At 44.0% G+C, this 27,361-nt stretch overlaps 1 protein-coding gene, 1 long non-coding RNA gene and 1 other non-coding gene across 4 annotated transcripts; 2 read left to right on the top strand and 1 right to left on the bottom strand.

The window, feature by feature from the left end:
* Positions 1 to 24: 24 nt before the first annotated feature.
* On the top strand, positions 25 to 12,648 carry LOC102921497 (uncharacterized). Its single transcript, XR_442620.4, has 3 exons — positions 25 to 157; positions 8,517 to 8,655; positions 10,082 to 12,648. It is a non-coding gene; the product is annotated as an uncharacterized LOC102921497 (long non-coding RNA).
* Bbs5 (Bardet-Biedl syndrome 5) lies at positions 2,544 to 27,151 on the bottom strand. 2 transcript variants are annotated; one of them, XM_006972386.4, is made up of 12 exons: positions 26,611 to 27,151; positions 25,013 to 25,095; positions 19,346 to 19,411; positions 17,898 to 17,947; positions 17,637 to 17,764; positions 15,726 to 15,861; positions 13,183 to 13,278; positions 9,723 to 9,785; positions 7,978 to 8,112; positions 5,023 to 5,106; positions 3,106 to 3,129; positions 2,544 to 2,946 (listed from the first exon to the last, which is right to left on the bottom strand). In XM_006972386.4, exons 1-12 carry the CDS (start codon positions 26,913 to 26,915, stop codon positions 2,845 to 2,847), a joined length of 1,272 nt encoding a protein of 423 aa, XP_006972448.2. In that variant the 5' UTR covers positions 26,916 to 27,151; the 3' UTR covers positions 2,544 to 2,844. The 2 variants fall into 2 exon arrangements, with proteins under 2 accessions (XP_006972448.2, XP_042131366.1); XM_042275432.2 differs by having other exon boundaries at positions 19,346 to 19,407; positions 26,611 to 27,101.
* LOC121829228 (small Cajal body-specific RNA 4) lies at positions 21,168 to 21,289 on the top strand. The gene has a single exon (XR_006072011.1).
* Positions 27,152 to 27,361: the final 210 nt, after the last annotated feature.

The following is a 27,361-nucleotide window of genomic DNA, read 5'->3' as shown; positions in this document are numbered from 1 at the left end:
AAGCCTTGGAATATATGTTAATAAAGGGCATCCACAAGAAAGTGCTTACTGAAATAACAGAAAAATGGATCATAAAAATGAGTCACTCCTCTAAAAATGGCCTAGTGGCAAGCTACTTGGCTGTCTGAATTAATGATGCCAAGGTCAAGAATATGAGGTGAGTTCATTTCAATTCTCATAAGCTATGAGTCCAATGGTTTAAAATGTTAAAGCGCATGTTATTTTCTACTCAGAATTTTCTTTTTCAAGGAGGAAACATAAAGATGTTTATGTACTTAACAGTTTTATATAACCTTTTAAATGATACCTCCATCATAACTGAAATAACAAATGCAGAGAAACTTAATTTTCTAAAATATTCTAAATTATCTTTATTTTTAGGTAGGAAAACTATAATTACTACTGAATTATCAAATTCATTCACACTCTGTCTTGCCATACAAGGGCTATGAAGGGACAAACAATAATACAAAAAAGTAAAATAATAATAGTTAAGTCTTTGGGGAAAGAAAAGACCTATGTACCTATGACTACTGGGAATATTTTGTAACTTTAAAGGCTAAAAGGTCCTTTCATGAAATAAAAAGTTAAAAAATAGAACCGATGCAACCCTCTGAGAAAAATGTTATCCTCAGAGAGAGTAAAATCAGCCTGTGCTGCTGCATCATCTAATATATATATGTACATATGTATTATATATATTTATATATAATTTAGAAAGCAGGCCTTGTTTAAGAAACATGATATTGAAGTCTACTTTATGGTGCTGATGACAATGGAACACTATACGGAATGAAGATGTGCTTTAAAGAACTCAGCCAGGCGTTGTGGCACACACCTGTAATCCCAGCACCTGTGAGGTGGAGTAGGAAAATGACCAACTGCATAGTGAACTCAAGGCCAGCCTGGGCTATGTGAGCCCCCGTCACCTCTCCCAAGGGCCCCTTCACTTCTATCTAGATGGTATTGTAGACTTCTTCCATCAAGTCCTTTACTCCACAATCATGATCACATTCTGAACTCAATAGAGCTACAGAGATGCTACAGTTCCAAGGGCTGGTGTTCTTAAATGTGCCCCCCAACGTAAGCTCAGTGAAGACCCAACTTTGGTGTTGTAGGTCTGTGTAGTCAGTCTATCCAGTCCCCAGGCCTCATGGATGCTCCATGAGTATTTGTTGAAGGAGCAAACACTCCCAAATCAGGGACTTGCGTTATTTTCAAGCTTTACGGTGTCTCTCCGTCAAGGGCCTCTTCTTTTCGTTTACCCCACAGTGAGTGGGTGGCACTGCCAGCTGCTACAGTGACGACAGCTGACAGGGAGAGCTCAGTGGTTCTTGTTCCATTTATAGATGTCATTAAAGGTGTGACCACTCTGGACAGGGCTGACAGCTGCTCCCCTTGTTTAAACAACAAATGATTCATTTCTCTCCACATGTAACACCTAACATTTGAAAAGATCAGTGAGTCAGCTGCAAACACCAGGGTGTGACGTGTGAGGTGAGTCCTTGCTTGTGGACCACTTTATAGTCTCGCTTGCTTGAACGGCAGTGAATGATGTTTATGGAAGCATTTTATTGTGATCTCTAAATAGTGGTTATTATGACTCCATCCCTTAAGCATGGAGAAATCTTTTTCCATTTACATGAACAAACCCATACGTAGTATTTTTTTCAGCAATTTTTAATGAATCAGGGCAGCACTAGGTTGTACTGTGTATTTGTCTATGATTGTACATATTATTACGTCTTATTTTAAATGGATTTGTGTTCATTCCTTTCTCACTAATGACAAAGGGTGCCTTTGGCCAAGTACAATTATTTGTTGAAAGATTCCATAAATTTTCTTTAGACTGCCACTGTAGCCAAAACAACTGAATGATGTCAGTGAGGTCCAAAAAACGTTATCTGAGAAATCTTCAAGGGAGCCTCAATGAATACAAATAAGGAGATAGTCAATGAGTGGACAACATGATTTCCTTATAAAGCAAATGCATTCTTGTCAAAACCATCATAATACTATTTACAGACTAGCATTCTGTAGCTAAAATCATTAGTTTTTACAAAAATAAGCCCCTAAAAATGATGTGTTTAAGAATTGCAATTTGGGATGGCTCAGGCAGATCTTTGTAAGTTCAAGGCCAGCCTGGTCTACATAGTAAGTTCTGGGACAGCCAGAGCTGCAGAGTGAGACCCTGTCTCAAAAGCAAACAAACAGAACTGTAATTTGTATTAGAGTCTTACATTTACAGTCCTGTGATAATATATTTAAACAAGACTTGTAGTTAAGAAGTATTTGGTTATTTCTTGAGCTGGGCAGTGGTGGCACACACCTTTAATCCCAGTGCTCCAGAGGCAGAGGCAGGCGAATCTCTGTGAGTTCAAGGCCAGCCTGGTCTACAGAGTGAGTTCCAGGACAGCCAGGACTACACAGAGAAACCCTGTCTCAAAAAAATATAAAATATAAAATAAAATAAAATAATAAAAGAAGTATTTGGTTATTTCTTAAGAATGATTTTTTAAAAATAATACTTTCAAAACATTAAGTGGTGCTGAATAAAATCTTTATTAAATCCAACATGATATAGTCACTTAATATCTGTAAAGTGCTATTTTACAAGTATTAGGTACAATATAAACATTTACAAACCAGGTACATTTCAGTTACAATTTTGAATATAATTTTTAGAAAACTGCCAGTTTTCTAAAATTAAGAAATTTTTCCTTAGTTATTAAAAGCTTTTCTTAAAATATAAAATATAAAAGCTATACTGTAAAAACTATTCCATGCCTAGAGTAGGCAAGTGGTGTCTTTCAATCTTGAGATATATTTAAATAGAACTCCAGCTCAACTCATCACTTCCCAAAGTCCCTGCAGTGTGAAGCCATCCTTCAGTTTCTCTATTGCAAGCCCCAGCTCTTCTGAAAACACAGGTTCTCGGTCTTGTTGCTTTGGGGAAGGCAAGAAGATGAGGTGGGAATGGAAGATGGGCAAGGAAGAGGAAAAACAAGAAATGTTTCGCTAAGTTAGTGACTGCTAGATGCTGCAATATTGAAACTCAAAAAAACAAAACAGTAACAACAAAAACTGTAGGTAAAATGTCCTTACCTTATTTCCATCAGCAAAATAAGCCTGTAAGATAGGGAAAATGATATTTCACATGCTTCATACAAACTAAATCAGGGTCTAATTTTCAGAAAGATTTGGTAACTAAGTCTAGTTCACATTTGGTTACTGTGCATCTAATAGTTCCTCTACCTACATCGATGCCATCAACACATTTCTTACGGTGGTACAGGCCCTTAATCCTGGCACTCGGGGAGGCAGATGCAGGTTAGAACTGTCTGAGTGAGAAGCCAGACAGTGAGACCCTGTCTTTAAAACAGAACAACAAACATTTTACACTTCTTGTGCCAGTATTAATGTCTGTAAGAGTTGTGCTTCACGCTCTAAGCAAACAGGCTTTATAACTGATGTACCACACTGTTCGCTTGAAAGTAAACAATGTTTTTGGAGCTTTAAGATGACTTCTCTGCTTCTGCTTTAGCAGATGGTAGCACAGGGGCTGCAGAGATGGCTCAGCAGTTAAGAGCATTGGCTGCTCTTCCAGAGGACCCAGGTTCAATTCCCAGCACCTACATGGCAGCTCACAACTGTCTGTAACTCCAGTTCCAGGGGACCTGACACTCACAGCAAAACATGAATGCACATAAAAACAAACAAACAAAAACCCCAAAACAATTCCCAGCATCCACATGGCACCTTTGTAATCCAGCTCCAAGTGATCTGACACCCTCACACAGACATACATGCAGACAGAACACCAATGCACATAAAAATAAAAAGAAATAAATCATTAAAAAAAAAAAAAAAAAAACCAAGGTAATCACCTAGAACTGGGCATGGTGGCACATGCCTTTAATCCCACCCAGCACTCTGGAGGCAGAGGCAGGCAGATCTGAGTTGAAGGCCAGCCTGGTCTACAGAGTGAGTTCCAGGACAATCAGGGCTACCCAGAGAAACCCTGACTCAAAAAATAAAAATAAAAAAATAAAAAAAACAAAGAAACAACAATAAAATCAACCAAACAACCAAACAAAAAAGTGTGGTGGCTGAAATCCCAGCACATGAATTTGGAGGCATCAAGGAGGGTCAAGAGTTCAAGGCCAGGGACTGGAGAAATGGCTCAGCAGCGAAGAGCATGTAGTTTAATTCCCAACTCACAGCAGCCGGCTCGAGACCATCTCTAACTCCAGCTGCGGTGGATGTGAGGCCTCTGGCCTCCATGGGTACCTGCACTTATGTGCACATACTAATACACAAACAATTCAATGTAAAATAAATCACAACAACAACAAAAAAACACAACAAAACAAAAAGAGACAACCAACCCACCAATCCACCGAGGAACAAACCAAACCAAAGGAGCACTTCAGTGTGTCAGTATACAGTTTGAGGGTGGTTCATGCCAATTTCACATCTTTATTTGAAACCATTCATTGCTGGAAGGAAGGTATGTGTTATGGTCAGATTCCTAAGACTGTAGGATATGAAAATATTAGAAAGCATTACTTTATTTTTTTCTTTGAAACAGGGTCTCTCACTAAGTGGCCTTGAACTCAAAGAGATCCACCTGCCTCCACCTCCTGAGTGCTGGGGTTAAAAGCTTGTACTAACACACCCAGCTCATTGGCTAATTAAGAAATGCCTATTTGGAAACAGGGAAGCATATTGCTCAAATACATATCTTTCTAAAATAATGTAAATTAAAGAAAAAAATCATTTTATAAAGATGAATTCTGTAAAGACTTTAAATTATCATAAATCAAATCCTCTAAATAACTGTTCTCAAATTATTTCCTAGGTTGGGAATTTAAAAGTATTCTCACAAAAGAAATTCTCTCACTTTAATAAATTTCCCTCAAACTCACATTGTCTCAAGTTTTACAACAGCTACACCATTATTAATGAGACATGACTCAGACACACATCACAGAACCTCTACTAGCTCTTTCTGGCGCTCACCACAAAAGCATCCGTGTGATCATCGGAGTCTATTTCCACATCATCTGGAACCTGTTCAACCGTCAGAGCTTCAAGGGGCTGTGGCTGAAAATTAAGGTGTCAGAGTCAATATGGAACAAGTTCTTCTAGAAAAATCTACGGTGAGAACTGCAGATACTTGTAAAGTCACTCTGGAATTCATATTCTATATTAAAACTAATGAGTTGTAAAAGTTAAATGTAAGGTTTTAAACCAAGTCAACATCAAAATAATTAAAACAGAAAGGTGTACATATTTAGTGTATTTAGAGAATTTGAGCCCGAGTTTCTCTGTGTAACAGTCCTGGCTGTCCTAGAATCTACTTTGAAGACCAGGCTGGCCTTGAACTCACAGAGATCCTCCTCTGCCTCCTCAGTGCTGGGGTTAAAGGCGTGCGCCACCATCGCCCCACTTTTAATTTTTGAGATATTCTTAAAAGGAAAATCTTATCTCAACTACTTCTCTTTCAGACAGAAAAGGGCTGGTTAGAGAAGGCCACCCTGAAGAACTTAGAAGGCATCTGAGAAGTCAGAGTGGGTGACCATGGCTAGTTACTGGTGAGAGCTAGGGTCAAAGAGAGGAGAGAAGAAAGGAAAGCAAGAGAGGACAAGTGGAACGCTACCAACGTCTCCTGTGTGCCCTGCATTATGTACACGCAGCTGTGAGCAGGGTCTGTACACGTAACTGTGAGAAGTGAAGCTAGGTGCCTGGGACCGAAAGTCGGGTTCCAGACTTGCTGACTTTACACCATTCCTCACGCAGGAGCAGCGATCACAATCTGAATGGAAAGGGAGGTATAGGTGTAGGGAAGACTGGGAGAATCAAATTGATATGCAAGATACTGGAGAACATGAAGGAAAGCCCCAAGATTTTGAGCACAGCTACCATTGGCAATACTAGAAATAAGAAACATGCCAAGGCTACTGTCATTTAGCAATGTCCTGTTTGAGGTCTGATACATCTTACTGACTTGGATAATGAAATTATGAGATAACTTATGAAATAAGGAATTCAGTTCTGGGGGGCTGGGGAGACGGCTCAGTGGTTGAGAACCACTGCTGCTCTTTCCAAGGCCTGAGTCTAGTCCTCACTCCAGTGGGCTCACAACCACCGCTAACTCCAGCTCCAGGGGGTCCAACGCTCTCTTTTGGGCTCTGAAGGCACCTGCACACACAAGCATATACCCACACATAAATCATTCATTTGGATTGCCCGATGTAGATCAGCTGCCCTGGAAGTTGCTACGTAAACTATGCTGGCCTCTGACACAGTTTCAGCCTCCTCAGTGCTGGGGTTAAAGGTATACACCCTGCATATAATAAAATAATTTTTAAAAATTAAAAGAAATTCAGTATCAGGCCAGCAATCTCTCTCCATGGCTTGTTGCCAAGCCTGATGTCCTGAGTTTGATCCCAGATCCCCAGATCCTTTGTAGGAGAACCAACTCCCAAAAGTTGTCCTTGGACTTCTACACACATATACATACATGCACATACACAAATAATGCAAAACATTCCAATAATTAAAATGTATATTTCTATTATTTGAGATGCTTATCTATGTGACAATATTCAAGAGTATTTAGAAATAAGATAAGTTGACAGTGTTAGGATCAGAAAAGTAGATGTATAAGGCATCCAGAAACATCTAAGTTAAAGAATCTGGAGGGGCTGGAGATGGCTCAGCAGGTAAAGACATGGGCTGACAAGCATGATGAGCTGTCCCTGCACCCTCGTGATAGGAGAGAATGGATTCCTGAAAGTTGTCCTCTGACCTCCACACACGTGCCATAGAACACATCCGTGAAATAAATAAAAACCAAAGATGACGCCGCTGGAGTAGCCAATGGTATTCCTGAGGAATATGCAGAGAAGGAAGAGTGAAAGGCGGAACGCCTCAGTGAAGTCAGAGGACATGAATAATCCCCACTGCCCAGCCTGCTTCCTGGTCCTCTCTGGCTCCACACCGTAGTTGAGCGCAGAAGCAGATGGAAGAGGTAGTGGTTGGGGTATGGTCCAGCAGTCTGAATGCCAGCAAGGGCACTGAGGAGAGTGGATAGGGCTAGACACCGACATTAGGGTGCACACTGGGGCCCCAGCAAAGGGCAGAGATCAAGGGAACCTGTGATGGAGTGGTCAGTGATGGGACTGAAACGGGAAGCCAGTGGTAGAGCCTGGGGCAAGGGGACCAGTGTAGACAGGATGCTAGTGACAGATCAGATGATGAGGGACAGATGATCAGACCACAAGAAAGCTGATGCGCCTGGAGAGCAGGGATTGGAACCAAACCAGAACAGATGAGGAAGACACGACACTCAAAACATCTCAAAACTAGCTGGGCACAGTTGTGTGTGTCTGAGGTAGCAGCAGTCTAGATGCTGAGTCTAAGGTAAGGCAGGAGCTCCAAGACCAGCGTGGCCAAAAACCCCTAGCTCAAAACCAAGTCTACGGCCAGATAGCAAACACACCGACACCCGTAACATTTCTCCAACCTAGCATGTCAGAGGCACTGACCAACAGGAAGGGAGATGGGCCACACTGATGGAGCAGATTCTGGATTTGCTGCATGGAGGGACAGTGGGGAACAGGATGGTGTCCACGAGGCCTTTATTGTCCAAGCTAATGCGGCTGTGGGAGGCTAAACCTAAAGCAGATAGAATGACCAACTCAAATCTGCCTGCATCAGAGGAGGCGTGTGCATGGACGCTTTCCTGAATAGGCTGCTCACCTAGGCTGGGGAAGAGGAATGACCAGAGAAGCAATCAGTCAGAAGGCAGTACTAGTCACCAATTACAGATGGCCAGTCTGAGGCCATGCTCACTTGACCCAGGTCTACATATATGTTTAAAGTTTGTACACAGTGAGTTTATTTTTGGATTTCATGGGTAGTAGGGAAGCAATTCAGCAAACTCTATATCCATGATATTGAACAAATTACCTTCTCTTCCATTTCATAATTCACTCCAAATATCGGGCTGGCAGAATAGACTTTGTGAAGTGAGTTGATCTCCTTAACTGATTCCTGTAGTTTTTCCACAGGGTCTATTTTAAAGCCAAGAACATATCCTCCACTCTGTAAGAAAAAATAATGAAAACAAAAGCCCAGTCTGAGGGGCAATACCTACAGGATGAGATGAATGCAGGCTAACTGTCCTTGTTCTGGAGGATCCCAGCTAAGCTGCTCTAAAGAAATTAAACTCTGGGCTCTGAAAATTCCAAACACAAGAACAGAAGAGTATAGGAGCCTCCAGGGAGTCAGGGAAGAGTTGCCAGCGGCAGTAACCCATGAGGTCTTCTGACTTCCCTCCCTGAACCCCTGCCTCCCCTCATGCTCCCTGGACATATTCAGGTTGCACATAATTTCATCTTTAAACTCAAGCTCATCTTCCTGGATGAAAAATATGCACAGTGGAGTGTGATGGCCAAAGGAACTGAGGTGTTTGTTTGTTTGTTTGTTTGTTTGTTTGTTTGGACTAGGTCTTGAGAAGGAATAGACTATCCATTAAAAAACGGTCCGTTTGAAGTTATCTCCTTGAAGGATTTGCAAAGCATCTGGACTATGATTGACTGCAGGCTGGTAGAAAGAGTATGTTTTTAAAGTAGCATACTATAAAAGGTAAGAGCATATTTGTGTTAAAAGCACATACTTTTTGGGTTCAGTTCTGGATCAACAACTAATATTGGACAATATTCTTTCCTTACTCTTTCTAAGCCCCATTTTTAGCAAACCATGAAATGGTTCTCAAGTGGTTGTATTAACAGGATAAAGTATGTCTTGTTGGTACAGTCCCTGGGATGCAGTAACAGGCCACAGGAAAGAGAGAGTGGGCATTCATTTTGAAATTTAGGAGTGATTTTGTAACTCGCCCCTTGTCGAGTACGCTGTGAGAGAGCGGGCCTGGGGTAACCTCGGATACCTCACTAAGAACTGATCTGGAGGCGTGGCTGCACATGCCTGCTGTCTCAGCATCCTGGAGGCAGAGGCAGGTGGATCACAAGCTCAGGGCCAGCCTGGTCTACACAGAGTTCAAGACCATAAGCAAAGTACTTTAAAAGTCCCAAAGGGACTTCTGTAAAAACACAGCATAATGGGCACACAGCAGTTTATAATTAGATACTGCTCAGTCTGTGAGAACATAAAGTCTCAGAGGATATGTGCTTCTCTACATACCCAGAGCAAGTATGAGTCAGATAAGCCTGGGATGAAAATACAGTCCCATCCCTACCAGCTCAAGATTCTGGGGAATGTGCCTAACCCCTCCAGGCCCCAGTATCCTGGTCTGTAAGAGGGGGAAACAGCCATTTCATGGAGTTATTAGATTGAGATAAAGTATGAACTATGTTGACCTAGTATAGTGATTTCCCTCACAATTTTATTAATACAATGATGATAATGATTTTATCTGTCTAACGAGCAAACCGACACAGGGTAACACGATGCCCACACCTACAATCCTAGCTAGCACTTAGGAGGCTGAGGCAGGAGGCTCCTGAGTTTCTGGTCACAAACACATAGGAAGGATTTTTTCCTATGGAGACAGGTACTATAAGACTTCAAACACTTCATAGATCTTCATGTTATTGCTGAAACTCTTGCACGTCAACTGGTTACTATAAAATAACTAAAAACCTAGACACATTGTTAAAATTTTATCAGTTTAATAAAAATACAAAATATCTTACCTGCTGAGAGCTTTCTATGACAAGAGCCAAACCAAATTTTGAATCTCTGATCTTTATTGAACGCTATATAAAGTGAAGAAGAAAAAACACACATTTTTATTATCTGATGGTAGTAACTCTTCAATACACATTTTAATTATGTAATGTGCTGTAGCCTGGCTTTTGAAGAACAGTCTCATACCTCAGGCAGGCCCGAAACTAACCATGAAGCCGAGGCTGGCCTTGAACTCTGGGAAATCCTCCTGTCTTAGCCTCTTGAGTGTTAGGACTATAGGTGTGAGCCACCACATCCACTTTTACCGAAGAACTACTCTTCACAGTCTGAACGACAGAAGTCCCCCTCTACCCTCTTCCCGCAGGAATCAGTAAACGACAAGACTCGGACTGAAGAGAGATAGCAAATGACAAAGCCACACACAGAAGACAAATATCCAGAGCCATCCGATTCAGCTATCCCTGACTCGCGTGATCAATGGGTCTTCTGAAGATTTTACACAAAAGGCCGATGATTTTCAGTTTTGAGGAGCCAGTGTCTTTCGGGGCTCCTGAATCAAGATTATGATATGCGCACCACTCTGTTTTCACACCTTGCCCTGGTCAGTTTTTTGTCAAATTGACAAAAGTTAGGGTCATCTGGGAGGAGATCACCTGAACTGGGAAAATGCCCCCAGCAGACTGGCCTGCTGGCAAACCTGTATGGCATTTCTGTAATCCATGATTGGTATGAGGGCCCTGTTCACCTGGGTGGTGCTACCTCAGGGCAGGTGGTCCTGGGTTCTACAAGCAATCAAGCTGAGCAAGCCATGAGGGTGCTAGCCAGTAAGCAGCATCCCCCGTGGCCTTTGTATCAGTGCCGGGTTCCTGTCTTGTTTGAGTTCCTGCCCTCGCTTCCCCCAGTGATGGACTGTGCTGTAGAATCATAAGTGAAAACAAGCCCTTTCCCCCCAAAGCTGATTTTGGCCAGGGTGTTTATCACAGCAACAGAAACACTCACACGGAATTTGTGTGAGCCCATGGGGTGCTGTATGACCATGTGTTTTGGGGAGGATTGTGATGGCATTTGAACTTCGGGCTAGAAAAGCCAGTAAGTGCTCAAAGCCTAGTAGTGAGTTGTTTCCTGGGGTGCAAATGAAGTGTAGCCGAAATAAATCCTTTGCTCCCTACATTGCTTTGGTCATAGTGTTTCAACACAGTAATAGAAAACTAAAACAAACATCGATCTCCACCTGTCTAACTAGGTGACACAGGCTGGTCAGACCGGGCACTCAATGCCCGCCCCCCCCCTTCCCCCGTCTCTCTCTCTCACACACACACACACACACACACACAGAGCTTGGCCCTGTCGAGTAGAGTAATGGCTGAAGCTGGAGCTGAAGTTGGAGTATGACTACCACAGTGACAAGCTGTGATATATCATATTGCAAGCTGTTTGGGTCAGGCTGAATTCATTCCAGAGGCCACATTTGGCAACTCTATTCTTAAATAACAAAAAGTATTCTATTTGAAGAACAGAAAGCACAAGGTTGTTTACTACTCAGTAAGTATTCAGCATGACAGGGGTCAGGCTAGGTTAGCCACATAAATGAACACAGAGGGAGCAGCAACAGACACTGTGCATGGTGGCATCCTACTGTAACCCCAACTCCTGGGTGGGCACAGCAAGAGGAGTGCTGTGAATCTGAGGCCCAGCCTGGGCTACATGGTGAGTTCATCAGTCAGCACTATAGAGACTCTGCCTCAAAAAAAATCTCAAACTAAACAAAACCAAGCGATAAACAATATACAAACATCAATTTATCAAACACCCATGTAGACTACCACACCTTCCCAGCCTTGATGACAAATTATGTCTGGGGGAGTCCTTGCCTAGTTTGTACAAGGCCCTAGGTTTGATCTCCAGTACACAGACAAAAGAAATGACCATATTTCTTTAGACTTCCTTCCTATCAAACTATGTATGATTATCCATTTAATGGGTTGCTTCCTCAGCCAGAAGGACGGCTCTGCACCAGCAGGGGCCGTGCGTTGGTTCAACGTCTTGACTGTTGATCATGGAGCACAAAGTGATACTGTTTTCGCAGGGCTTCTACTGCTGTGATAAAACACCATGACCGAAAGCAACCTTGGGAGGAAAGGGTTGATTTCAGCTTATGTGTCCTAACCACAGTCCATCGTGAAGGGAAGTCACGGCAGGAGCTCAAGGCAGGACTGAAGCAAGGCCAAGGTGGATTGCTGCTTACTGGCTTACTCCTTTTTACTAATGTTTATTTACACGTATGATCATGTATCTGTGTGTATGCCACGCATGTGTCTCTAGAGGGTGGCGGATCCCCTGGTGTTGGAGTAACAGGAGGATGTGAGCTATCTGATATCGGGGCTAAGAATTGAACTGGGGTCCCCTGAAAGTGCAGCAACCACTCTTCACTACTGACCCACCTCTCAGCCTCTTGGGGAGCTGTTTCTTTCTTTCAGTGTTGGGGACTGAACCAGGGTTTTGAACATAATAGCAAAACGCTCTATCAGTGAGTTACATCCCTAGTCCTTCAGTCCTTTTTCTTATCTGTTTTTGAAACATGGTCTTACTATGCCACCTTGGCTGGTCTGGAACTTGCTATGTAGACCATGCTGGCCTCGAACTTACAGAGATCCAAGTGCCTCTACCTCCTAGAGCTTGGAGACAAGAGAGACAGAGAGAGAGAGAGAGAGAGAGAGAGAGAGAGAGAGAGAGAGAGAGAGAGAGACAGAGACAGAGACAGAGACAGAGAGACAGAGACAGAGGTGGGAGAGAGAAAGAGAGAGAGAGAGAGAGCCCACCACACCTTGTGCATATTACTCTCTTAATAGCAAGTTGAGTGGCAGAATCCTTGCCCAGCATATGCAAGGGTCAATTCCTAGTTCCACAAAAGCAAAACAAAACAAAACAAAAACCCCCCAGCAAGTTGATAACTACTATTAATTTTTTAAAAGACAAACAGTCTGGCTATGTAGCCAAGGCTGGCTGGACTAGAACTTGCTATGTATACTAGGCCTGAACTTGTGGAAATCCTGTCTTTGTTGCTCTAGTATTTGATTTCAAAGTATCTACTATGCTTAACTTATAACTACACTGTCTTTTCTCTGTTAAAATAATAAAATCAATATTTTGAAGCTATGCTTTTATTTACTTACTTTTAAGTGTATTTTAAAAATTATATTTATTTACTTTATTTATTTGGGAGGGACACATATGTATGCCAAAGTGTGTCTGAGTATGGAGGTCAGAGAACAACCTTTAGAGTCGGTTGGCCTTCCGCCACGTGGGTCACAGGGAATAAACTCAGGTTTGGTGGCCCCAAAAGTATGCTTTAGTTAGTAGAATATAAAAAGGAAAAAACCTGGAACGCACACAAACCCAAACATGCAGTGATTAACCGTGGGACTGTTCTAGATCGAAAGGATGTCACTGAATGCACAGACTTACGATTTGCAGATACGGGATGCTGACATTAAAACTGTCATTCATATTCGCATGCCACACAATCCTCACATTGGTAATAAAAAAAGTTCCTAAATTTCCCTGCAGAAGAGAGAGAGAGAGAGAGGTCAATCCATGATTGCTTGCTTGTATTCCCAATCTCTTTATGAGACCCAGAATAATTCTGATTATCACAGCAGTAGATTAACATGAGAACTGAGTATTATGGAGTACCACTGACTCTACTGTTTACAGGCTAGCACAATCAGAGGACTGAACGTCTAGACCCGGATGGAGTCATTAAGCAATAGGACACCGGTACAGTTAAAACATTAAAGTTAGCATATTTGTCTGAGGACAAAGTTCTTTTTAAATTTTTAAAAATTTAGCATGTGCGCGTGCGTGCGTGCGTGCGTGCGTGCGTGCGTGCGTGCGTGCGCATACAGGTGCATATGAGTGGAATTCACAGGACAACTCTCTGGAGTGAGTTTTCTCTGGCCACCTTATGGGATCTGGGAACCAGACTCAGGCTGTCAAGGCTGCATGCAAGCATCTCTACCCACTGAACCATTTCACCGACCCACAAAACTCTACCTGGTGTATTTTGTCAAATGTAAAATGGGGGTTTGAATAAATAACCCATTTTTTGGCTGTTTTTTTTTTCTTTTAAATACCTTAGCTAGGTAGTGGTGGCGCACACCTTTAATCCTAGCACTTGGGAGGCAGAGGCAGGCAGATCTCTGAGTTCGAGGCCAGCTTGGTCTATAGAGTGGTAAGTTGGCTACACAGGGAAACTCTGTCTTGAAAAAAAATGAATCAAACAAACAAAACAAATGAAAAACCCAACTCCCCTCCCCAACAAAAAGGCTTTTAATATAGTTCTTGATGCATAGCATTTTTTAAGTATTAGATCTTTCTATACTTATTATTCAAAACTTGAGATATGCCTAAGCAAAGGAGTTATGGTAACTGAGAATAAAACCACGCTATAACCCCTATCAACCTATCAGAGACATCTGACGACTCTTTAATACTGACTACATCAAAACTACAGCCAGCCGGGGAGCGGTGGCGGTGATGCACATCTTTAATCCCAGCACTCAAGGGGCAGAGGCGGCGGTGACGCACATCTTTAATCCCAGCACTCAAGGGGCAGAGGCAAGCAGATCTCAGTGAGTTCCAGGCCAGCCTGGTCTACAAAGAGAGTTCCAGGACAGCCAAGACTGTTACATGGAAAAACCCTGTCTCGAAAAACCAAACCAAAACAAACCTATCTCAAAAAAACAAAAACAAAAACACCCCCCCCCGAAAAAAAAAGGAAAAAACAAAACAAAACCAAAAACTACAGCCAGATATGGTAATTCACCCCATAATCTCAGGACTTGGGATGCTAAGGCAGGAAGACCAGGAGTTTAGGGCCAACCTGGGCTACGCGGTGAGACCTTGTCTCAAAAGACAAAACTTGGGGCTGGGGAGATGGCTCAGTGGGTAAGAGCTCGAGTTGCTCTTTCAGTGGACCCAGGTTCAATTCCAGTATCCACAAGGCAGCTCACAACAGTCTGTAACTCCAGCACCAGGCATCCAGTAACCTCTATCTTCTGGCCTCTATGGGCACCAGGCACACATGTGGTATAAAGATATAAACTCAGGCAAGATACCTATACACATAAGATAAAATAAACAGCACCACCAACAAAAACAATGAAACATTTTTAGAAATTACATTTACCTATTTTGAGGCAGGCTCTCATTTTGTAGCTCTGGCTGGCCTGGAACTCATGGGTAGACAAGGTTGGTTTTAAACCCACCGAGAACTGCTGTATCTGCCTCCTGAGTGCTGGAGGCAGGCTGTGGCCACCATGCCACACCCATCTTTAACTATATCTGTGTGGATATGTACATGTGGGTGATAGCATCCACGGAGACCAGAGGCATTACATCTCCCTGGAGCTAGTGGCTGTGAGTTAGTGGGTTCTGAAGCCCAGTACTCAGCTGCAGAAGTTGAGTTCTAGGGCAGACTGGATTATATAATAAGGCCCTGTCCCAAAGCTAAGCACACACACACAGGATAAAAGGTCTCAGTGGAGCTGCGTGCATGCTTGTTAAACCTGCAACCCAGAAAGCAGAACTAGGAAGGTTCTCCACAAATCCTCGGCCAGCCTGCTCTACATGGTGAGTGCCAGGCCAGCCAGGGACATAACAAGACCCCGACTCAGGGGGATACTTCTATCTGTCCTCTTCACATCATGGTTTGCCTCTACCAGTGTGGTATGAAGAACAGTGTGTCGTGGTGTGTGGGCAAGTGCGGCTCCGTGTTTCTCACCTATGGAAAAGTGGACTGAACTAGAGGCCCACTACACTTCTTGGTTCTGTATAGAACAGAAGTTGATGTAAAGGGCACAAGGCCATGAAAATCAGAATATAACTTCATATCTAAAGCTGTAATTTATCCAGATCTCTAATGCTAGTTTTAACAATTACACAAACCCAATGATGAGTGGGAAATGCTGTGGAAACAGTCCCAAAAGACTCATTACTTTCCACGGTACCTGGTCGCTGGATAAATTCCATACACCGTTGATCTTATCATACACATGCTCTTGTGGTAATAACCTCAGCTGCTTGTTTTGAATGACTGCACTTCTCAGTTTAAAATCACGGTACATTTTAGAAGTTTCATATGCTCTATGGAAAAGAATAAAACAAAGACCAATCAATGCAAACAGAAACTGTGCGTCAGGCTATGTTTACTCATCATCTACTGCTACATAGCTGTTAGAGCTTATGGACATCACTCAGCTGTGGTGAACTCAAACACTCCTCAGCGGTTGTGAGAGCACAAGCCTATAATCTCATCACCTGGGAAGCTGAGGCAGGAGAATTGCTGACAGTTTTGAGGCCATCCTGGACAACATAATGAGTTCTAGGCCAGCCTGGGCTATAGAGTGAGACCACTTCAAAAAACAAACCAAAACCCCAAAGAACAAAAAAAAAAAAAGATAGTTTTCAGTAAGGATGGGTAACTCTAGTTTTCCGTCATGGCAGCAGAACGCTGACATCTTTACTGTGACATCCGTTCCTTCATCCCCACTGCTAGTCCCTGTTAGCAGTACTTTGACACAGGTCCATTACTCTGTTCACTACAGCCTGAAAACATTATGCTTGCATCCATCCATGCATAGAAAACTGTGTCGATGCTAAAGGGATCTAGGGCAGAGAGGGAGAGGGAGGAAAAACGAAACCCGGTTTCCCTTTCGCTAGGATTCTGTTACGTTAGTAAGCAGTAGGGTTTGCCTTCTGTCTGTAAATGTTAATTTCCTTTCGTCCATTATCTTCAAGACATAATCAGTAGGAGAATGGAACTGCTCACACTATTCATTTAGGCAGGAACATAGTGTTTTTGTTTTGTTTTTCATGTTTGTGTATGTATGTGTCTGTGTGTATGTGCATACGTGTGCAAAGGCCAGAAAACAACTTGTGGTAGTCAGCTCTCTCTTGCCACGTCAGTTTTGGGGACAGAGTTTGGGTCGTCAGGCTTGGCAGGGAGCACCTTTACCTGCTGAGCCGTCCTGCAGGCTCAGAACACAATATACATATACATACATACATACATACATACATACATACATACATACATGTGTGTGTGTGTGTGTGTGTGTGTGTGTGTGTGTGTGTGTGTGTGTGTGTTTTGCTTTTGTTTTTCGAGACAGGGTTTCTCTCTGTGTAGCTTTGTGCCTTTCCTGGAACTCGCTTTGGAGACTAGGCTGGCCTCGAACTCAGAGATCCGCCTGCCTCTGCCTCCCGAATGCTGGGATTAAAGGCGTGCGCCACCACTGCCCGGCTTGATCAAGCACTTCTTAAGTCAAATCAAGATCTATAGTTTAAGTGTCTGACCATGAAAGCTGAAAAATATATATGTGTTGCTATAGAGCTCGGGGTAGGACCCAAGACCTTGAGCATGCCAGGCAAGTGCTCAGCCATCAAGCTATACCTCATATATCCTGAGACAAACACTTGTACACAGATGTTTGGAAAAGCATTATTAATAATCTGAATAATTATAAATGATTTAGGGAAAACTTTTGAATGTCTATTTCTGCTATAAAAATCTTTTAAACTCATTACTTGAAATTTTTTACCTTGGGAGTTAATTTAGTAGAATCTTTCCTGTCGTCTTCCATTTCCCAAAGGGTGGAGATATGTAGCCCAGGGTGGCCCAGACTCCCTCATCTTCCTGCTTTACCCTCTGGAGTGGTGGGATTACAAATGGGCACCACTACACTTGGCATCTTACACGCTTTATTAATTCTTTCAAGGTGCTTGACATATGATAAGGAAGTGTATTATTCTAAATGCCTGGGATGTTTGCAGCGAAGGTACTGTCGTACATCTGAACTTCATCCTTTACACCAGTACCCCGCTACTCGGCATAGTCAACGGTCTGAGAGGTGCGTCTGTACCTGTGCACTGCGATCACAGAAGTGAAAAGTCTCGGGCTCCCCGGAACCAGATTTGTGAAAATAAACTCAAACCGGGTGGTGTTGCATTTTGTTAATATATAAAGAGCTTCAGTTTGGCCTCGTAGTTTCTGGAAGGACAAATTGATTACAGAGTTCAGAGTTGCAGAGCAAGTTCCCATGGAAGGTGGCAGCAAGTCTCGACTTTAAATCTCCAATGTTTCCTCACTGTACATCTACCTCATTAGACTTTTTCAGACTTACAGAGTTCGCAGTTCTTGTTGTAATACTCAATATGCAGTTGTAACCAATAGCTAAAATTTAAAAAAAGACAAAGAATGTAAGGAGTATGATATCGTAAAGTGAGAAACATAATATTGTAAAAAACAATTAAAAACCTAGAACTTTAAAGTTTTGAAAACTAAACACCAGCGGAAGTACAACTTGTAAAATTTGTATGAAAACTGTTCAAATTGAGGTTGGGGATGTAGCTCCGGGGGTAGAGCTCTCTCTCAGCAACATGAACCCTGGGCTTGATCCTCATCACCGGATAAACAGAGTGAGGCGGCCCACACTTGTGAGTCCAGCGCTCAGAAGGCGGAGGCAGCAAGCTCAGAAGTTCAAGTCATTTTCAGTGACACAGCAGGTAAGAGGCGAGCCTGGGATACACGGGACCCCACCTCAAAAAAATAATGAAAGAATGAAGGATATTATTACAAGAACTTGAGGGTCAGCTGTGCTTTGAACAAACAAAAATATTCCTAACATGGGAAAAAAATTTCTAAAACCCATATGATACCATTTACTAAACAATAAAAACAGAAACAAAAAACCTTACCACGATTACGTCAAAAGAAAGTCTGGCTACATCTGCCATAAACAACAGAAACTGTATGGCATGTTTTCAAAGACAATCAAAACCAGACAAGGAGCAGGGATGGCTGAGCAGGAAAAGGCATCTGCTGCACCAGCCCAGAGACCTCAATTTGATGGCCAGAGCCCGAGGAAATGGAAATGGTGGAGAGAGAACTGACACATAAAGCTGTCCCTCGGCACGCACAGCCCCACCCCAGACACATATTGTGCACATACACAGTGTGCAAAAAATGTAAAGAGGCCGGGTGGTGGTGGTGGTGGTGGTGGTGGTGGTGGTGGTGGTGGTGGTGGTGGTGCACGCCTTTAATCCCAGCACTCAGGAAGCAGAGGCAAGTGGGTCTCTGTGAGTTCAAGGCCAGCCTGGTCTACAGAGCCAAGATCCAGGACAGCCAGGGCTACATAGAGAAACCCTGTCTTCAACACCCCCCCCCCCCAAAAAAAAGTAAAGACAAAAACTATCCCCTACGAAAGTACTAATCCCATATACGCCTTACAACACGAACAGACTGAAACATATGAGCAGATCGTTTCTTTTGCATTAGGATATAGTATGTGATCAGTCTTTGATTTCGGAATGTTTTCTTAAACAGTAATTTTATATTTCCACATACTTCATGGTATAAGCTTAGAAGAAAATCGCTCCTGTGTTTTTACAGCACTGGGGATTGAACCTAGGGCCTTAAGCACATTAGGCAAGTGCCTACCACTGAGCCTTGTCCACAGCACTTTAGATGTTTTGCTTGTTTGTTTTAAATTCAAAATCTACCATCCAACTTTTCCTGAAAGGGGAATCTCTCCCCTCCCCACTTAGCATCTTATCTAAGAAGAATACTTACAGAGATTGACTCTGGGTAACGCCAAGGAATGCCAGATGATTCTTAAGTTTGTTACTAAGAGTCTACCTGAAGACAAAGTGAGAACAGGTTAGCTGAAGGCCCTTTCCGAAGCACAGGGATGAGGTGGGAATGGAAGCTGTGGCTAACAGCTTGCTGGTCTGATGGCCAGCACTTGTGGAAGCTGCATCCTGTGATCCATGTGCTCAGAATGAGCATGGTACTGCATGCCTGTGATCCAAGTGCCTGGGGTGTGCAGTCACAAGGACCAGATGATCCAAGTGCCTGGGGTGTGCAGTCACAAGGACCAGATGATCCAAGTGCCTGGGGTGTGCAGTCACAAGGACCAGATGATCCAGGTGCCTGGGGTGTGCAGTCACAAGGACCAGATCATCCAGGTGCCTGAGGTGTGCAGTCACAAGGACCAGATGATCCAAGTGCCTGGGGTGTGCAGTCACAAGGACCAGATCATCCAGGTGCCTGAGGTGTGCAGTCACAAGGAATAGATGTTCAAACATGATACCAAGTTTGAGGCCAGTCTGGTTTAGATGATTAAAAAGGAAAAAGGAACGAGTATGGGCTGGACAAGGCAGCCCCTGCGGTCATGAACTGCCTGCTATGATGAACTCCACCCTGGAACCGAGACACAAAATAGACACTTCCCTCCTTAAGTTTCTTTTGTCAGGTACGTTGTCACAGACGTGAGAAAAGTCACTGAAACGTAAGTGCCATGAGTGCCTCTCAGCAGTTCTCACTTTGGGTGCCCGTGTGTATGCGCTTGTGGATACACGAGGTGCAGAAAACATGGGAGAGCACCAGCTGGCCTCCTCTACTGCTCTCCACCTTATTTCTTCCAGGCAGCAAGCCCCGGGGTCCTCCTGCCCCAGCCTGCCTCAGTGCTGGTGGTCCCGGTGTGCACGGTACCACGCTGGTCCTTCTAAGTGCAGAGGCGGCGCTCCTGAGTGCTGAGCCGTCTGTCTCTCCAGTCCGACAGCTCTCCCTCACACGAACCACGTGCTTAAAGGGCTAACTCTGTCAGCGGCACAGGCAAGAGGGGCTGACTGCGGTCAAAGCAGAAGTTCCTCAATGCTAGACCAAGAGGTTCAGAGGCAATCCTACTAGTAATAAAGCTGAGTTGGAGTTTAGGCTTAAAATTGGGGCAGACGAAACAATTTTAAGGAGAGCGCTGTGGTGGTGAACGCCTTTAATTAATCCAGCACTGGGAAGGCAGGGGCTGAGGCTGAGGCAAGGCAGGTGGACCTTTATGAGTTCCAGGCTACCAGCCATGGCTACATAGTGAGAGCTTGTCTCAAAAGGAGAGAGGGCCTGGCGTGGTGCTGCCCGCCTTTAATCCCAGCACTTGGGAAGCAGGTAGATCTCTGAGTCTGAGGTTAGCCTCGTCTACAATAAGAGCTCCAGGGCAGCCAGGTCTATTTAGAGAGACCTTTCTCAAAAATAAAAAACATAAACAAAAGCAAAGAAAAGAGAGGACATGGTGGTTTGAAGAGGTATGGCCCCCATAGACTCAAGTGTTTGAATGCTTGACCTACACAGAGTGGCATTATTAGGAGGTGTGGCCTTGTTGGAGGAGTGTGTCACTGGGGAGGTGGGCTTTGAGGTCTCCTATGTTCAAGTTATGCTCAGTGTGGGACACAGTTCATTTCCTGTTGCCTGGGGAACAAGATGCAGAACTCTCAGCTCCTTCTCCAGAACCATGTCTGCCTTACACACTGCCATATTTCCTGCCATGATGATAACGGACTAAATCTCTGAAACTGTAAGCCAAATGCAATGAAATGTTTTCCTTCTGAGAGTTGCCATGGTCACTGGTGGACCAAGACTGACTGATGAAGCAAGACTTTGCTGATACACTCCTTCCAGACAAAGGGGTGGAGACAGCAGCCCTCATCGGAGAAACCACAGGGCTGACTATACTATTAAAAATTTCCAGCACTCTCTTTGCTACTTTTCTGAAATTAATTTAAACATCTATTTGAGGAGAAGTGGGCATGCTTACTCAATGCTGTAAAATATAAAGAAAAGAGAGAGAGAGAGAGAGAGAGAGTTGTCATGGTCATGGTGTTTCTTTCTTCACAGCAATAGAAACCCTAACTAAGACAGATGACATGATGTAGTTTGGCTCATCACTCACTTATGTAATATTAGAAAAGCCAAGCAGCTTCTCAGTTACCATCTATGAAAAAAGGGGAAGGGTGTCTGCTTTGAATTAATGCTACTAAGTGAAATTACATATACAGATATAAAAAATAGCCGTTGGCAAATAATAGACATTTAAAAACTGTTAAGAGAGTGTGAGGGAACTTGGGAGGGTTGGAGGGAGGACAGGAAATGATGAAATTATATTTTAATTAAAATATGTTAATAAAATGTTAATAGCGGTTCTATTTTTTTTCCTTTTTTCGTTGAAAGGGGGAACAAGGATGACTGAATCCAGGACCTGAGACTTGACAGACAGGTGCTCTGCTAAGGAGCTCCAGCTCCAGCCCTCCTTCCCTCCTTCTCTCCCCCACACCCTTCTTTCCTCTCTGCCTACCCTGCTCTTTCAGATTCACCAGCTTTATTATACTAGGTCCCATAAAGCCACCCTTGTTTAGACAATGTCACTTTATCACACAGGCTGTTCTCAAATACACAGTTTCCACTGACGCTCCTGCCTCGGCTACCCAAGTGGCTGGGACTAGAGGTGTGTACTTCCAAGCCTGGCTTAATATTTTAATGCTTTACAAACTAATTTTTACGACTTAAAAATTACAGGGGTGCTGATTTCCTTGAATCATTTCACTTAGGTAACAATTTGTCTTTTATGCTTTTCTATTAGCATATCCAGAAAAAAAAAGTTATGGAATGCTGACAGTTTGCCTTACAAAACTCCCAGCCAACTCTCTTCACCATTTTTCTGCTCACTGTTTATCTCCTACAAGTTACAGGAGTCTTGTGAGGCCTCTCCTCTCCTGAAGGAGCCCTCCCTGCAGCTCCATGTCCATCCTTCCAGGCCTGGGCTTCTTTCTCTGTCCTTGTTTCTTCTAATCTCCCCAGTATGAAATCTCTGTGCTCACATCACCCTCCACGGCTCCAGTGCACAGCGCTAATCTGATAATTTCATGACAGAGTACTTAGGAGTGGATTAAATCTGCTGGTCTTTTGAGGTACTCACAGCTTTAAAACAGGGGTCCTGCCTTGACCTTGATAACCTCCCTATGCTAATTCCCTGCCAGGTTCCACCCTCCTGAATGCTTAAGGGAAGTTCCTTGTCTGTGTATCCTGCATAATGGGCATTAACAGCTTGGATGCAAGATTGTAAAACATCTGTAGCGAATTTCTGCCCTCCAGGGTTCTCCCACTGTGCTGTAAGCCTGTATTGAAGACCTCCTCCCTCCTTCAATAAACGGCATTCGGCATTAAAAATAAATAAATTAATTAATTAATTAAAAACAAAAACAAAAACAAACAGGGGTCCTGAATGGCATAGCTTTAAGTTGGTCACCTGGAAACTGCCGACAGGAGCAGATGCAGAGGGTTGGAAGGCAGAACTCCCCATGCCCTCTCTACCTCCACATAAACCACACACTCTGCACAGTCCTGTAAACCTCCATTTAAACAAAGCTTCCTGAGTTCCAATAGGATTCTAGTACCGTGAGGGGATTATGTGTAGCCAGGCTTCCCCATCCCCTTAGTTTTGAGCAAAAGAAAAACCCTGGGTAACTTCAAACTTGTGATCTTCCTATGACCACTTCCTGAGTGCTACCAACGAGCTACATTCCCCAACCCTAGAAAGCCTCTCTGCTCTCTGTCATAGTTTGATTCCTGTTGGCTGTGATAAAACACTAACCAAAAGCAACCTGGAAGGGAAGGGATTATTTGGTTTATACTTCCAGGTCACAAGCGATCATTGAGGGAAGTCAAGGAAGGAACCTGGGGTAGAAACCATGGAGAAACACTGTCTACTGGCTTCTTAATTCACAGGCTCACAGTTAGCTGAGCTTTCCTGTGGGGCCCAGGATCACTTGCCTAGGGATGGTGCTGCCCTCCTACATCAATTAATAGACAAAGCCCCACAGACACGCCCACAGGCTAAATCTGATCTAGGCAATTCCTCAGCTGAGGTTTCTCCCTTCAGATAACTCTAGGCAGTGCCAAGCTGACAATTAAAGCTAACCAGGACACTCTCTATACACCAAAGTACTGATACAGGATGCTTCACTCAATGAATGCTTGATGAATCAAAAAAAAAAAAAAAATGTTTTATTATCCACGGTCTCTGTTTATTATGGAGGATGGACTGTCACAAAAGCCTTCTTGTCAGTCGATATAGGAACAACCAAAGGTTCCCTTACTTCCTCAAGGTAACTCACTTTAAAATTTAGCCTTACGACAGCAAAACTTTTATTCTGTCCCACAAAAGCACAAACCAATACTCTTGGTTTGCTCTTAGGTGTTCAGACTTCACTCTCCCCACGGCCCAACTGACACCTGGATCATTGAGAAATGTAAGCATGCACACCTTTAATCCTAGCACTTGGGTGAGGCAGAGGCAGGCGGATCTCTGTGAGTTCGAGGCCAGCCTGGTCTACAGAGCAAGTTCCGGGAAAGGCGCAAAGCTACGCAGAGAAACCCTGTCTCGAAAAACCAAAAACATAAATAAATAAATAAATAAATAAATAAATAAATAAATAAATAAATAAATAAATAAATGAGAGAGAGAAATGTAAGCATGCCTATAAGCACAGGCCCTAGACCTGGCAGGATGTGCATGCAGCTATCAGTAACAACAGCTTCTTCACAAAAAAACAGGCTCAGTAGGACAATTCAGAACCAAGTCCTGGAGAGCACATAGCCACCCAAAAGCTGCATTAAGCCTGTTCTGCAGTGAGGTTACTGTCCCTTCCCCAGGACACACTGATCCCTTTATCTGAATGAGGTGGGCTCCTGGCCCCTGATTCTTCCTGAAGTTCTCCTCCAGAAACCCCACCCCGCCCTCTGAGGAATACTAGTGAGCTTCAGGCCCTGTTGATTGCACACTGATGCTGGCTCCAGGAACAGCTGCTTAAAGTTTTTAGCTTCAGGCAATTTGATTCAGAAAGGAAGTTAGAGTCTAGCTGTTTTTCGGTAGCAGTAAAAAACAAAACAAAACAAAACAAGAAAACAAAAAATCTCCCACAGGGCTTTCTGCTACTCAACTAACAAACAGACTTCTCAGTGCAGCACTAAATTTTGTCCTTGCACATGTCCACCTCTAGGGGCCATTCTGAGGGGACTGTGCAGTACTTCAGGATTAAGGTGAAGTGTGACCACAGATACCACAACCATGAATATTCAATGTTTACCATTCTGTATTCTTTTAGCAGGAGGTAGATCCAATGGTAGGAACTATTCTATGATGCTTACAAACAGGGCTCCTGGAGTTTTAACCATTACACTAGAAAATCTCATGCCTTGAATCAAGACTCACTACCGATGGGCTAAAGCCGAGAGAGAACCTGTGTTTCCTATCTGTAGGATTAATACGTACCAGTTTTTCTATTTGAGAAAAATCTGTGGACTTAACTTTTTTCTTCTCACAATTACATTTACATGTGATGCTTTTTCTCCAGCTAGTGTGAATAACCATTTAAAAATTAAACCACAGATACAAAACTCAAGTCTACTCACCTCTATCCCCATTATTTCCTTTTGTATCTTCAATTGAATCTAAACAATCAATAAGGATTTCTCCAGGTCTTGTTTTCATCTGTCTAAAATAAACACAAAACTGTGAGGGTTATAACTTCACCTCTATCTGCTCCCAATCTACTTAGGGAAGAGACACAGGCACAGGACACACAACAGTGTAAGCACACAGCACTGAGTGCTCACGCAGTTGGAAATAACTTCCAGACAATGCGGTCAGTGAGCCCTGGGTTGACCAGGGCCACTTGGGAGTCAGCTAGATCCAGAAGTGGAGTCTTGGACAATAAAAGAGAGCAGAGAGTGCATGACTGAAAAACAGGAACAAGAAAGGTAACAGAGGCGGCCGGGAAGAAAGGGGACTGAGGAGCGAGAGTATAGGTGGGTGACTGGGGAGAAACACCTGTCAAAGAATCTGGAACTCCACGATGACAGGCCTTATTCTGTGGGCAACAGACAAGCCCCGAGAGGTTTCAAAGTGGAGGAAGGCCAGCAGGCGGTTATGGAAGGGATGATTTTAAAAAGAGTTGTATGAGAAGTATCCTTAGGGGGCCAGCGGCATGGCTCAGCAAGTGAAGGTAGCTGCCGCCAAGACTGATGACCTGAGTTTGATCCCTGGAACCCTAACAAAGGAGAGGTCTGGCTTCTGCATGTTAACTTCTGACCTACCCTCCTGCATCGTGCACACTGAAAGCACTCTTACTGAGCTGTCTGCCCAGGCCCTTTTGCTCACTAGTGTTTACACAGCCGCTGGTGTGTAAATCTCCTGCACTAGAATGAGGAAGGGTGCATGATTAGCATCCCCTCTTATTTCTTGTCTCTATCAGCAAAGTAAAAAGCATGTGTGTGACAATTGTCTGCTAAACTCAGAATGTTCATGAAAACTGGAGTTTTGTTTGGATTAAGATACCCCGCCCCCCAGAACTATAGAAAAGCCATAAAAGGTGTGCAGTGAGTTACGGTAGTTTGTAATTTTACAAATATCCCTTCTTTTGACTTCATAAAGGAACTAATACCGTGTTAGGAGTCCAATAGCCACAAAAACTGAGGAATGTACCAATATTTCATTTTTCCAATTAAGGAGGTGCTGTTCATGATAAAGCACTATTAGGAAGTTGCTGGGGAGCTCCGTATTTATTGATCCAAGAACTTCAACTTTGATGTTTTCCAACACTATCTCGGCGCCCCCGACCCTCGACGTCTGGGCAGGAAGGTTTTTTTTTTTTTAACCATCTTCTCTTTAAAGCATACTCCTCACAAACAGGGCTTCCGTTTGATAAGCTCGGAAAGCTTTAGATTCAAGCTTGGCCCCGACACAGGACCTGCGTGGTCGGGAGTTTTGGAGAATTCTCCCTCCCAGCGCCCTCATTTTACAGCCACGCTAAGCGTTCAGAGGCAATGCTATTCCGGATTTTGTTCTGGAGTCCTGCTCTCCGGAACCCCTGCCCTCCGTCCCCTCCAGCACTGGACGCGGAGGGTCGCAGCCTGGATGGGCTCCCACTCCGGGGAGCAGCCGGCCAGGGCAAGGCCGGGGAGCGCGGGGGAGCGCAGTCGCGGGGTCCCAGCGCGTCGCAGAGACTCACTGCGAGGACACGTCGAAGCGCACGTCGCGGTCTTCCCACAACACGTCCAGCACAGACATGGCGCCTGAGGCTGCCCGCCGACGCGGTCCACTCTGGCGGTCCTGCGGCGTCTTGTGGGCTCCAGGGCAACGCGCCGGCCTCGTCACGATCTCTACGGCGGGCGCCGAGGCCCAAGCTTCCACCTGGTAGTGCACGCTCTTTCCCCAGCCCTTTTGCGTCACTGGATCGGTTTGAGGCGGGAGTCGGGGAGGGTACTTGACTTCGGAGCCACCACCTCTCTGGTCTCCGTGCACATTTTTGGCCATTTCAGCCTTCCTGCTGCTTTTTTTCTACACCATCCAGAAATCTCAACTTCACCAAATTACGTTCCTGGTTTGGTGAGGCTCTCGCCCTGCCCACCTCGCAGACCCTGGAGGTTCTGACTCTCGGGCTGCATTCCAGCCCTGGGCTCAGAACCTGCTGAGGTCCTACTCTGGTCTGGAGCACTGCTTCCCCAGATGTGTGCACCGCCAGCCCTTATTTCACAAGTCAGCTCTGGGGCCCCTCTATTGTGAGCCAACAAAAGACGAGCGCTTTAAACAATGCGCAGTACAGAGTGAGCACGGGATAAACACTTATTCTTGTCGGTGTTTTTGTTTTGTTTTTGAGGCAGGGTATCACTTTGTGGCCCAGGCTGGCCTGGAAATCGAACAGCTTCAGCTTCCCTAATGCTGGGATTACAAACATGCATCTTGCCCAGTTTATAAATACT

The sequence above is a fragment of the Peromyscus maniculatus genome, chromosome 4 (assembly GCF_049852395.1).
Source record: "Peromyscus maniculatus bairdii isolate BWxNUB_F1_BW_parent chromosome 4, HU_Pman_BW_mat_3.1, whole genome shotgun sequence".
Taxonomy (NCBI): domain Eukaryota; kingdom Metazoa; phylum Chordata; class Mammalia; order Rodentia; family Cricetidae; genus Peromyscus; species Peromyscus maniculatus.
Note: the sequence above shows the minus strand (reverse complement) of the source record. Positions and strands in the feature narration are given on the sequence as shown.

Excerpts from the sequence above, each read along its gene's own strand:
- Bbs5 (XM_006972386.4), bottom strand. The coding sequence starts at position 26,915 with ATGGCCAAAAATGTGCACGGAGACCAGAGAGGTGGTGGCTCCGAAGTC. Across the intron at positions 25,096-26,610 it reads CGCTTCGACGTGTCCTCGCA|ACAGATGAAAACAAGACCTG; the intron begins GTGAGTCTCTGC and ends TGTTTATTTTAG. Across the intron at positions 3,130-5,022 it reads ATCACACGGATGCTTTTGTG|GCTTATTTTGCTGATGGAAA; the intron begins GTGAGCGCCAGA and ends CCTATCTTACAG.